We start from the raw sequence: 13,188 nt of genomic DNA on the forward strand, positions 1-13,188 counted from the left end.
GGCTGGCAACTGCCGGTGCCTTCCTGGAGTCTGTGGCTTCGTCTGCGCCCCACCCCCGTGCTCACCCTCCAGGGCGGAGGCTGGAGCCAGAACTCCTTGGCAGGGGGGAACGCGGTGGCCGGGGGGCGGGGGGGTCTCCTCAGCGCCAGGGGTCTCCTCCTGGGAACCCCGGCCGTGACACGTGGAGCTGGCCTAAACAGGAGAACAGGAGAGAGAGAAAGAGGGAGGGAGGGAGAGAGAGGGAGGGAAGGAGGGAGGGAGAGGGAGGGAGAGAGAGAGAGAGGGAGGGAGGGAGAGAGAGAGAGGGAGGGAGGGAGGGAGAGAGAGAGAGGGAGGGAGGGAGAGAGAAAGAGGGAGGGAGAAGAAGGGAGAGAGAGAGAGGGAAGGAGGGAGGGAGGCAGGGAGGGAGGGAGGGAGAGAGAGAGGTGGAAAGAGAGAGAGAGGGAGGCAGGGAGGGAGGGAGAGATGGAAAGAGAGAGAGGGAGGGAGGGAGAGAGAGAGGGAGGCAGGGAGGGAGGGAGGGAGAGAGAGGGAAGGAGGGAGGGAGGGAGAATGAGAGAGAGAGATGGAAAGAGGGGGGGAGGCAGGGAGGGAGGGAGAGAGATGGAAAGAGAGAGAGAGGGAGGGAGCGAGAGTGCCGTGTCAGGAAGGAGATGAGGGCAGGGAGCTGCAGGAGCCGAGATCCGCACTCAGCCGGAGGAGACCAGGAGGAAGGGCTCCAGGAGCCGGGCGTGGAGGCCACAGGCAGCCCGGCCAGGCCCAGCTGGAGGCCTGTGCGGCCACTCAGCCAGAGCCCTTCCGCCTCCCTCTGGAAGTACAGATCTCACGCGTCTCAGCACAGAGGTGGGCTGGAACAGCACAAGTCTCTGGGTTTAAAGGAAGAGCCGGGAGGAGACTGGAAGCCGGCTGCGGCGGGGCCACGGTCAGCGTGTGGCCGTGACGCGGGCTGCCTCCTGCCGCTTTCAATTCCGACGCCAGCCGGCTGTGGGTGCTCTGAGCTACCTGTGATGGGGGACAGCATGACCTGCCTGGGAAAGTCGGGAGCCCACAGAAGGGAGACTGCACAGCCGGCGGAGGGCAGGGCGCACAGCCGCCAACGGCAGACGGCTGCACTGTCTCCAGAGACACCGCCACCAGCCATCATCAAGCCTGCGATCACCGCTCTGGCGCACGGGCTGTCCAGAGGCCGGCAGCAGGGCCTGACTCTTCCGTTGGTGACAGACGGGAGGGTCTGAGCCACATCAGCAGCCTCAGGCTGCACCGTGAGCCCACCGGCCCCGGCCCCTGTCTACATCATGGCCGCCTGCCCTCCCTCTCCCCACCCCCCTCTGCTGGGGCCCCCGGAGACCCCTCCCAAAGCCTAGAGCTCTCTGCACCTGTGCCCTCAGCATCCCCTGCCACCCAGACTTCCGGACCCAGCTCAGGAGCCACCTTCTGCCCCTCTGCCCGTTGTCCAGTTTCAGACAGGGACACAGCCACATGTGGCAGGGCCACAGGACCTGCGACACTGGGCCGTGCCTGGCCACCTCGACAGGGCTGTGCAGAGGAATCCTCATAGGGGCCACATGTTGTTGCTTTTCCTCTCCTCTGTCACCTCCTCCTTCACCCCTCGGGTGCTCGTTCAGGGGAGCACACGTGGGCTGGACACAGCGCCTGTGGGCACACAGCTTGGCCCTGAGGGTCGCCCACGGTGAGCTTGGGTAAGGGGCTTCCAGGAGAGAGCCCCGGTGAGGTCACAACAGGCTGGCTTGGGTTCTGAGTGACGCTGGACACCCAGGAGCTCCGGTGAAAAGACAGGAGGCCTAGGGACTTAGAGAAAGGCCGGGTCAGCCCTGACGCGAGGCAGGCTCTGCGTCCACGCAGGGCTCCCTCCCTGCAGAAGCAGGTGGTCTGAGTCTACGGGGACGCCCAGAGGCCACACAGGCACAGGGCTGTGCAGAGCCGGAGGGCCGGCCACAGGCAGAGTCGGGAAGGCGTGAGAGTGACCACACGCATGCTGGACAGGCTGGAGGGGGTGAGAGGGAGGCAGAGAGAGACGGAAATACAGAGACAGGTGCACAGAGACCAGCCCTGAACGCCCCACCTCTGCTTTGCCTTTGTTGCTAAGTCTGGGGGTGCAGCAGGAAGGATGTGGGGGACTTGAGAGAGCAGAAGTGAGGGTGACTCCCAAGCCCAGGAGGACACCGGGGGTGACAGGGCCTCGAGGCCAGCCCCTCTCTGAGCACACATCCCCCCGGTGGGTGGTCCCTAAGCGCCTGTCCCTGGGCCTCAGCAAACCCAGTACACACAGCCCAGTCTAAGGAGACAGGACTCCTCCCCCGGGCAACAGCTCCCACTGCCAGCAGTGTCCAGCCAAGGCCCTGCAGGCGTGGGGCAGACAGGCTCGGGCCTCCCAGCAAGCCCTGCCTTGCCCAGAGGAGGACAGCGTCCAGCTCTGGCTGCGTCACCCATGCAGGAGGACCCGACACCCCTACCCACACGGAGAGGAACAGCCGGTCAGGTTCAGGGCGGCCAGAAGTCAGCCCCGGCTCCGAAGGGACCACAGCAAGCTAACACGAGCCCTTGGCTGGCGGGTCCAGCCGCGCTCCACAATCAGAGTCAGCAGACGCCCAGCAGGTGCCAGCGAGCGGCAGCCACGAAAGCCACAGAAGCAGGGCAAGGGAGGACACGTGGCGACACCAATCTGAACGCTGGCCACAAGCAACGCTTTCCTTAATGTCCTTAGGGGTTTTTTGGGTGCAAAGAATGTGAATGGTTTCTGAGCCTGTTGCCGGTTGGAGTGCACAGTGTAGTAAGAATGTGCCCGGGCAGAATGTAGCCAACAGGGCTGCCTCTCCAGGGCGTCTCCTAAGAGGGTGTGGAACACCACCTGCCCAACGAGAGCACGGCCAGTTACACTGTATCTAGCAAGGCTGCAGGACCCGGTTACACTGTATCCAGCAAGGCTGCAGGACCCGGTTACACTGTATCCAGCAAGGCTGCAGGACTGCACCCGAGAATGTTCCTAAGGAGGCTCCGCCACAGGCCGGGGGAAGCTGGCCACCTGCCTTCCCAGCGGCCTGAGCGCCTGTACCTAAGGAGGCTCCGCCACAGGCCGGGGGAAGCTGGCCACCTGCCTTCCCAGCGGCCTGAGCGCCTGTACCTAAGGAGGCTCCGCCACAGGCCGGGGGAAGCTGGCCACCTGCCTTCCCAGCGGCCTGAGCGCCTGTACCTAAGGAGGCTCCGCCACAGGCCGGGGGAAGCTGGCCACCTGCCTTCCCAGCGGCCTGAGCGCCTGTACCTAAGGAGGCTCCGCCACAGGCCGGGGGAAGCTGGCCACCTGCCTTCCCAGCGGCCTGAGCGCCTGTACCTAAGGAGGCTCCGCCACAGGCCGGGGGAAGCTGGCCACCTGCCTTCCCAGCGGCCTGAGCGCCTGTACCTAAGGAGGCTCCGCCACAGGCCGGGGGAAGCTGGCCACCTGCCTTCCCAGCGGCCTGAGCGCCTGTACCTAAGGAGGCTCCGCCACAGGCCGGGGGAAGCTGGCCACCTGCCTTCCCAGCGGCCTGAGCGCCTGTACCTAAGGAGGCTCCGCCACAGGCCGGGGGAAGCTGGCCACCTGCCTTCCCAGCGGCCTGAGCGCCGGCCACGCGCCGGAAAGGCTCAGCGGGAAGCAGTTCTCAGTCTGAGCACAGAATGTTGACTTGCCGCAGCTAGTGCTGTTTGCACAACAAAGCTGTCATAAAACGACATGTGTGAGAACTTCTGTCCCCGGCAAACACTGAAGCAGGACCCCAGCTGAGCCAATAAGGTCGGCCATTGCTTAAACAAAACCCGGTTTAGCCAGTGGATTGACTCCTGCAGCTAAAGCGGACTTGTGTCTTATTCAGCCAGCCCAGGCGCCCACAGGCAGCCTGACCCACGCCTTCCCTGGACTTCACTCGTTTTAAAACAAAATTGTACTTCAACAGCATGACAGTCTTATCTGGTGTTTGGATAGTAACACTGACTATAACGCTGCATAGCCCAGACTTCTAAATAAAGTCTGCAGGAACACGAAATCGAAATGTCCCTGTTGTTTGAATTCCTGCATTTAGCATTTTGCATCATGAGTCAAACCTTGGAAGCCAGAAAGTGGAGCTCACTCTCGGGGGCCGCCCCCAGGCTGAGACTTCCCCTGGAGGTGGGGACCCCACAGGGCCCGAGCCCCTCCCCTGCAACGCAGCTCAGTCGCTCTTGGGCGCCCTCCTGTGGCTCATTCACAAATCGCCAGGAGCAACCTCTCCAAAGGACTGGGTGTCCCAGCCCTGGCTGGGGGGGGGGGGGCGAGGGAGGGAGAGAGAGAGGGAGAGACAGAGGGGGGGAGAGGGGGAGGGAGAGGGAGAGAGAGGGAGGGAGAGGGAAAAGGAGAGAGAGAGGGAGGGAGGGAGGGTGGGGAGGGGAGGGGGAGAGAGGGAGGGAGGGAGAGATAGGGAGAGGGGGAGGGGGAAAGGGAGACAGAGAGAGGAAGAGAGAGGGTGGGGGGAAGGGAGAGGGAGGGTAAGGGAGAGGGAGGGGGAGGGGGAGGGAGCACACCTGTCCAGCAGGTGTGAAATGTGGGGAGACGTCCAGCAGAGAAACACCGCACGGGACATGGCCTCTGCATTAAAGGGAGCTCTGCCTTTGTCAAGCACCGCCAAGGATCGGCGGAGAGAGCTGGCTGGCCAGAGAGAGACCTGTCTGCCGAAGCGGGGACAGGGCAGCACGGCGTGCGGACCCCTAGCCCTCTTCCCTTCCCTGAGGGGCTTGCACAGCCCAGAGCCTGCACCCAGGAGACACAACAGCACAGGGTGCTCGTCCCGTCACATCTTGGGGCAGAGAGTGCAGAGTGTGGGGACGGTTTATTCTTAGAGAGGTTAAGTCCACGGCAAGTGCAGCCAGCCACCCTGTCACCCAGTAAAAGGAGCAGGAGGGGGACGGGGTGCGGAGAGGGTGGGGTCTCTGGCTGAAGGGCCCTACTTCCCAGGGGTCACTGCTGGACCCGGGTGGGGTCTCAGAGTGGCATTTCCCGTTAGTTTATCACTTTGGGGCTGATTTTTACACCCCAGGATGGGAAAGGCAGTGGATGGGGTCTCCTGGGAGTCCCCTGGGGCGGGATGAACACAGCAGTGGGCACACATCCTGGTCTCTCCCAGAAGTGGGGCCGGCCAAGCTGGTGCCGCAGGTGGAGGAGGGAAGAAGCGGGCACTCAGCACCATGCCCCCCCCAGAGGGCACGTCTCCACATGCAAATGTGGCTTTAATAGGAAAAATATGCAAAGTCTCACCACCACCGGGCTCAGGCACTCCAGAGAAGCAGCCGCCCAGGCGGCGGGCTCAACAGCACCCCCGCCGTGACACCAGCCAGGGCCAGCCCTCAAAGTGAGCCTCTGCCACGTGGCGACCGGCTGGCACTGGGAGATGGGGTCTGGTGGGGGCCACAGCTCAGCAGGACATCGATCACCCAGAGCTCAACGCGGGACTTGGGTAAGGAGGTGGACGCCGTGGGCCCTGGGCCACCAGGCATCCAGGGGCATCGCACATGGGGTCCACAGAGCTGGGGGTGGAGCAGAGGCAGCTCAGCCGCTCAGACAAATGACCCTTGGGCAGCAGACGGTGAGGAGCCTGCCTGTGCACTGAGGGTCCCGTCTATAGTGCCTACGTGGCCCTCAGCACAGAAACAAATGTCCCCCACCCCTGTGCTCCTGGGAGGGGCTTACCACACCGTGGTTAGAGGCGTCCTTGCATGCCCGTGCCCCCGGGATGTCCTTGCATGCCCGTGCCCCCGGGATGAGGACGCGAGGGCCCAGCTGTGAGTTCACGTCACCCCTTGGTTCACGCTTAAAACTTGGGCGTTTGTTTGCAAAGACGAAGAAGACTCCTGGCCCAGACCTTGTCGGGCTGGGCCACGGGGTCACTCGGCTCCCGCTGCCGTCTTCACCCTCACTGCCGCCTGCCTTCCGTGCTCTGCCCGTGGCGTGGCGATGGCGGGAATCAGAGCGTGGTCCTGCCCAGCTGGAGGTGGCCCCGACGGGCACCGCCCACTGCTCCTTCTCCCTGTGAGGAGGACCACAGCACCCCTGCTCCGGGGCAGGCCGGTGAAATACCGACCCGATGGCCTCTGAGACGCAGGGACGACGACGCACAGTTTACACAGCGCGGTGCATGAATGGCATTTTGTGTGGAGAGCGGCCGGGAGGGCAGTGGCGCTCCCTGCCAGGAACCTGAAGCCACAAATCCGCTGCCAGGTCCCAGATGCCACGCACGCCACGGGCCAGGCCTGCCGGCCCCCACAAGGTGGAAAAACACTCCGTTCTGGTTGCACAGGCTGATTTCCCCACTTAATTGTATTTGTGCTTTCTAAAGAGTTTCTTGATTGCACAGATCTACGTCCTGTGTGGAGTGAATTCATATGTAACCGAAAACAAATGATACTCTCGCTCTGTTCAGTCGTTCTCATCGAAGCCTCTGGGGTTGGTTTTAAAGAGAAGCACACATGGAATTCCCTCTTTGAGCCTTCCAGTTCCTATTTTAAAGGGTCTTAGTCACAGAGGGGCTGTCACCTAGGAAGACCCCTACTCCCGGCCGGTTTCCGCGGAAGGAAAGGCTGCCCACGGCTGCCGCGGATGTGGGGACGGGGTGCCCCGTGGCTGGGCGACACTGCTCTGGCTTACGCGTTTTTCTCAGTGGGGTGAGTGTGGACCGGGCAAGTGCATCATGGGAGCTTGTGTGCGTGGAGCCCGGCCTGCATCGATGCTAGGGTCAGCGCCCCGGGCGAGGAAGGGGCGGAGCAGCCAGCCAAAAGCAGAGCGAACGGACGTGGGGTCCAGGCAGCGCTCTGCCATCAAGCTGCACCCCCGTCCTGGGACAGATCCCAGTGCCATCAGCACAGACGCACCCCTGTCCTGGGGCAGATCCCAGTGCCACCAGCATGGACGCACCCTGTCCTGGGGCAGATCCCAGTGCACCAGCACAGACGCACCCTCGTCCTGGGGCAGATCCCAGTGCCACCAGCACACACTGCACCCCCGTCCTGGGGCAGATCCCAGTGCCATCACACTGCACCCCCGTCCTGGGGCAGATCCCAGTGCCACCAGCACAGACGCACCCTGTCCTGGGGCAGATCCCAGTGCCATCAGCACAGACGCACCCCCATCCTGGGGCAGATCCCAGTGCCATCACACTGCACCCTCGTCCTGGGGCAGATCCCAGTGCCATCACACTGCACCCCCGTCCTGGGGCAGATCCCAGTGCCACCAGCACAGACGCACCCTGTCCTGGGGCAGATCCCAGTGCCATCAGCACAGACGCACCCCCATCCTGGGGCAGATCCCAGTGCCATCACACTGCACCCTCGTCCTGGGGCAGATCCCAGTGCCATCACACTGCACCCCCGTCCTGGGGCAGATCCCAGTGCCACCAGCACAGACGCAAAGGGTGCACCTAGGAAAGACCCAGCGAAATGCGCCTGCCAGTCAGAGGTCCCGCTGAGGTGACCACCGACCCCTCCCCGGGGAAGGTAAGCGGCCGGCTCACTCGGAGTGCGACAGGTGGATCTATTCGTGCCTTTACGTTTTCCTTAACGGACACAGCTAGCTTCTCCGCAGGAAAAGAGCAGCTGTCACAGTTCAAGGCCACCTCCTGCCCCATCCTGCTCCACGCGGTCTCCGTGGCAGAGAATGTGGAAGTCGCTTCCGGGAGGCCTCCCTCCACTACTGCCCAGCCCCCCATGTCCCCAGGTGGTCACCGCGCCTCAGGCACAATCCTGTCCTGTCCCTTTTTTGCTGGCCCACTGTGGGCAGATACCTGCAGGCCGACAGGGCAGGCAGAGCCCTGCGGAAGTCTAACGACCTCTCTCACTCTCAGAAGGGAAGTGACCCGGATGGCACCTGCCTGGAACGGAACGTGGGTGGGCGCCTCTGTCTCCAACACCCGGATCACTGGGCAGAGCTAGCCGGGCACTGGGCTCGGGCAAGGGCAAGCCAGGCCACTGCACTGTGGCCCACGGGCTGGCGGGCCTGCTCCATAAGAGGAGGCAGAGCGGTGCTGGGGCCCGGCAGGCGGTGCTGCACCTGCATCGCCGTCGTCCCACAGAGGCACTGGCTCCCCTGCTGGCTGCGCCTCTTCCGACCCAGCTCCTGCTCATGCGCTGGGGAAGCAGCAAGATGCCCGAGCCCCCGGGCCCCTGCACCCACAGGGGGCTTCTGAATGAAGCTCCTGGCTCCTCGCTTGGGCTTGGCTCAGCCCCAGCCATGGCGGCCATCTGGGGAGTAAGCAGCAGAGGGAAGACTGCCCCTCTCTCTGCCTTTCCCTCTTTCTCTGTAACTCCGCCTTTCCAATAAATGATTTTCTTTTTCAAAAACAAGAAGTGGCTACAATGCACCGCTTGGAACATCCAGGCTGCAACAGCCCATCCCAGCAGCGGGCCGGGAAGAGCCCTGAGCCCCAGCCAGGCCCCGGCCGACCGCGACTCTGAGCCTCGCCCGGTTACGGAGGCCCACCGAAGCCCCCTCCTCTCAGAAAAGTCTGCCCTGGGCTTTGTGTTCTTGTTGATTCTAGGGCCAGGGAAAGGATGCTGGGAACAGAGCCGCAGAGCAGGCCCGCGGCCAGGATGAGCCGTCAGAATCCCTGTCCGACTGTGCGCCTTGTGCTTGTGGTCACGGCTCTGGCTTCAACAGTATATAAACATTCCCCGTGACCCTCAACCGGAAGTCCACCTCCCTAGGACCCAGGCTGGAGCCCGGGTGTCGCCTCCCTGGGAAGTCGCCCCGTCTGAGCCACGTCGTGCTCCCTCCCCCGCCACGTGCTGCACAGTCCCCGGCAGGCACCCACGTTTGTGGCCTTGCTCACAAGCTGAGGCTGACGTGACGCCTCTGAGTCTTCGGGGTTTCAGACAAAACAGAGTCAGCTTCCACGTGGGGAAGCCGCGCCCGTGCTCCGCAGCTCCTGCTGGCCGAGCGCAGCGGTCAGAACCTCCAACGAGCTCACGGCGGCAGCAGAGGAAGCGGCAGGTGGAGAACACAGCCCGTCCCTTAGGGGAGCAGCCTGCGGCGGGGCCCACCTCCGGGCAGACACACCGGCTCGGAAACGGAGGAGGGTTTTGCCTGGATGTTTCAGCAGAATCAACGGGGCTCTCGGCTCTCGGATTCGCTAGCAAAGGAAACAGGAAAAGCTTCTCACGTGGGCAAATATTGTCATCACTGCCTTTCTTCTCTTCCCAGCTGGGTCAGAGGAGCAGGGCTGGAAACAGCCGCTTCGACCCAGACGCTGCCGCTCCCCCGACCCGAACAGGCTGCCAGGCTGTGTCACACCCCGGGGAGAAGGCGACAGCACGCGACCAGGTCAGCTCACTCTGAGGGGCGGAGAGGCAACGCAGAAGCGGAGGCGACCTGGAAACGTGCGGGGACTCCCCGGGGAAGAGAGAGGACGGCAGGTTGGGCCCGGAAGCTGCGGCACCCGCTCGGTTCCCGGGACCCTGACAGAGACTGGCAGCGTCCGAGCCCTCGCTTCCGGCACGCGGACACAGCACCTTTGAAGGAAGCCGTGGACGGGAGCTCAGGGGGCAGCACCCACTGGCCACGAGGAGAGCCCTGGAGCTCTGATGGGCCGAGTCCGTGGCTCTAACTGCAAACCTTGGGAAAGGGGTCGTGAGTAGCACAGTCCTTCCCCGCTCCCAAAGAAGACAGCCAGACAGGAGTCGACTGGCTGGGCCATCAAACCCATGCAACTGGAGAAACTCCATCCTGTCTGCTTAGCTCTCTGAGGAGCGTAATTACGTGCGGCCAAACAGCTCAGACGGAAACAACGAGAGAGATGGACGTGGCCTGACCTCGGGACAGAGCTCCTCAAGGCGGAAACGCACGTGGTCCAGGGCAGCGAGCATCAGGACACGGGACCACAGCCAGGTCTGAGCGGCAGCCAGGGCCTCAGGCCAAACCCCAGGACACCATCAGCAGAGGGCCTGTAGGAGCCACGTCTGTCTCACCAGCACCCAGCCAGGCAGTTTCTAGTCCCGCGCGCGGCATGCCAGGGCACCCACTCCGACGGCTCGCTCAGGGGTGCTGTACCCAGAAGCAAGCACCATACCCCAGGGACGAAGGCAACCGCGTGATTGAGAAGCTTACCCCCAAGAGGCAAGGGTGAGTTCCCAGTGCCTAGGTGAGAAGAAATGGTTGGAAAACAAGGGAGCAGACAAACGGTTCCTGGTCTCAGTTGTTTGCAGAAAGAGCAAGAAAAATGCACGTGGCCTGACCTTGGGATGCACGGAGGAAGCAGGCACTGGCCCAACTCTCCTCGGCTAAGCTCAGCTCCGCCCAAGAGCCAGGCAGAGCGCGCTCAGGGCGCCGTCACCCAGCACACGCGGCCTCACACTCAGCGCGCACTGAAAATCCTGGTGTCGAGAACTCCTCCGTGGGCCACTGGCTCAGCTCCAACCCACAGCATGTCAGTTGCAGAACGACCACGAGAAAGCCTGATCTTTAATCCCCGGACACGCTAAGGACACGAGACTACTGCCCAAGGTCACAAATCCAGCAGGACACAGAGCTCCGGCCCCCGCCTGCCCCCCAGGACCCACTGCCCCTCTGCTTGTCAGCACAGGAGGCCGTTCTCCGAGGGGGGGGGGGTCTCCAGAAACGAGAGACCCCCGGAGCCAGACCTGAGAGGTGAGCAGCACAGCAAATCCAGAGCGCCTGCACGTGCTGACGGCCCTGGGTGGGTGCTGCCCCCAGCCCTCAGGACCTTGAGAATGGCGGGGGGCTCGTGGGGAGGGCGCCACGTATTTCACAGCTCTGCACACTTCTGCATGCAAAAGCAGCATGGCGTTTAATCTGCAGACCGACTTTCAGGACAAAACGCTCTTGGGAGTCCAGTGCACCGGGCTTTTCCCGCAGGGTGTGTGAGTGCCACTGCCAGGCAGGGCCCCCACGGGCAGCAGGCACCACTGAAACCCCAGAAATCCAGGGAGAGGAGGAGGGACCTGCCCGCCGAGGGCCAGCTGCTCACGCTGGTCAGCAGCCCCAGCCCACGGTCGGCACCCCCCAGGAAGCCTGCAGGGACTGCCGTGCCTGCTCCCGCAGCCTGGAGAAGCGTGACAGCCCAGGAACTGGCCTCTGCGGGCTGGGGACGTGTTCGCTGCCTGCGGGCTGGGAACCACGCCTCCCGCACAGCACTGCCCGTGGGTCGCGGAGGCTTTGCACCAGAACCCCATCTTCACAGATGTTCAGAAGAGCCTTTGGGGATGAGCACACACGTGCGTGTCAATCCACCCACACGTGTGCGTGTACATGCACACACACACACGAATGCATGTCGATCTCCCCGCACGTTCGTGTTGATAGCCCACACGTGTGTGCCTGTGCACACGTTCTTGTCACGCACACGTGCCTGTGTACACGCACACACACTCAAGTGCATGTAGCGAAGACTCCTGGACCGTGCCCAGGGCCAGCCTGAGCTCCCGCCGCCTGCCCGCAGGCCCTAATCTCCAGGTCGTTTGTGAGACACAAGGCAGGGACCCAGGATTGCTCCAGAAGAATTTTAGGTATGAGCAAGGAACTGGCTCCCTCCTTCCCCTCCGCCGCGAAGCGAGGGCGCAGCCGGCTCCAGAGCTGCGAAGGCGGAGCGGCCCCAGCGGGGAGCGAGGGAGCGAAGCCAGCGCTCTCAGCGGCTGCGAACGCCTGCCGTGCCAGCCCCCGCCGCCCGGCTCCCCGCGGCTTCGCGCTCTCCTGCTCCCTCTGGCACTCACCGGCAGGGCAGCACACTCAGAAGGGCCCTTCGTTCTCTTGTCTGCGGATCGATCGCACCACTGCGAGCGGCCAGCACCGGAAGCCTGGAGGGCCGCAGACTCCAGCCCGGCCCCGCTGGCTCTGCGTCCGCCCCGCGCTCCTGACCCAGCGCCGGCTGTGGCGCACGGGTCGCTGCGAGCAAAGAGCAGCTCGCAGCGGCAGACCGCGGGGACCCGGGCGCGCGCATCCCAGCCACCTGGCAGGCCCGCGAGTGCAGGGCCCGCGGCGGCTCCCCGCACGCCCTCAGCCCCACCCGCAGCTGCGCCGCTTCCCCTCGGCTCGCAGGGCGACTCGGCTGCTCTTGCACCCGGCGAGCGACCACGCACTGGCCTGCAGGCCGGGCGCACGGGCCGCGAGGGCTAAGCCCAGTCCCTGCTCGGGCCGCCCAGGGAGCGTCCACGCCGAGGCGCCCGAGTCCGCAGACCTTCGGGTTCCCGCGCGGGCCCCGTTCCATCCCTGCTCGGGGGAGCGCGGGACCAGAGGTCGGAGGCAGGAACCCAGCGCCGCCGGGCGCTCAGCTCCAGGCGCCCCCGCTGCGGACCGGCCCGGGCCCACCTGCCCTGCTGCCGCGGGACACCTGCTCCCCGCGCCCGGGGCGCTCCCACCGGGAGGGCAGCGGGGATCCGGCCCAGGCGAGCCGCGCGGGGCCGCAAAGCCGATCGCCAGGTCCCGGCGGGCCGTCTTACCGTGAGTGCCGAGAACTTCTGAGCCGGCGCCGGCGGGAGCAGCCCGGCGAGCAGCGACAGCCAGCAGATCTGGGGCAGCAGCATGGTGGCCGGCGCGGGGACACCGCGACTCGCGTCCGACGGGGTTGCGCCCTGCACCCTGCTCCAGGCGGCCCGGACGTGGCCGGCGGGCTGCAGGCTCCGAGCAGTCCTCGCGTCCTTTGCGGCTTCCCTCGCTCCTGTCAAATACCCCGGAGCCGCCGGATCCTCCCCTCCCTCCGCCTCCCGTCCCGCCGCTCTCCTCCCCCGGCCCCACCCCCCCTCGCCGGCTGCCGCGCCCCTCTCTGCTCGGCTCCGATGCCCGCTGGGGCCGAGGGGCCGCCCGGAGCGGGGTCTGCGGGCGGGAGGCGCGGAGGGGGCCGAGGGGGCCGTGCGGTCGCTGGCTGGCGCGGTGGGCGCGCCCCCTGCTCTGCGCGCCCCCGGGGGCTCCGGCACAGCTGCGGCGCACCCAGACCCGCTCGGCCAGCCTTGGTCCCCACCAGCCCCCGCAGCCCCCGCCGGTCCCCAAAGCTTGGGGTCTCTCTGGGACCTCGGACCCCCATGCCGCCCAGGCCGGGCCGGGCCGACCTCACCCACGAACAAGCTGGCTCTCGGGCACCACCGAGGGCCGCGCCCGCACACAGCCCACAGAGCGCCGCGCAGAGGGCGGCCTCTCCAGCCCCTCGGGCAGCTGCGGGAGCCCCC

General features: G+C 65.1%; 1 protein-coding gene across 2 annotated transcripts in view; it reads right to left on the reverse strand.

The window, feature by feature from the left end:
* The window catches only part of SMOC2 (SPARC related modular calcium binding 2), a 135,871-nt gene extending 123,173 nt beyond the window's left edge, over positions 1-12,698 (reverse strand). The window contains exon 1 of one of the 2 annotated variants that reach the window (XM_070074590.1): positions 12,466-12,698. In XM_070074590.1, coding sequence (XP_069930691.1) covers positions 12,466-12,549 — 84 coding nt within the window. In that variant the 5' untranslated portion in view covers positions 12,550-12,698. The remainder of the gene's footprint in view (positions 1-12,465) is intronic. The other variant, XM_070074589.1, reaches the window with a different exon arrangement.
* Positions 12,699-13,188: the final 490 nt, after the last annotated feature.

The sequence above is a fragment of the Oryctolagus cuniculus genome, chromosome 5, assembly GCF_964237555.1.
Source record: "Oryctolagus cuniculus chromosome 5, mOryCun1.1, whole genome shotgun sequence".
NCBI classification, from domain to species: domain Eukaryota; kingdom Metazoa; phylum Chordata; class Mammalia; order Lagomorpha; family Leporidae; genus Oryctolagus; species Oryctolagus cuniculus.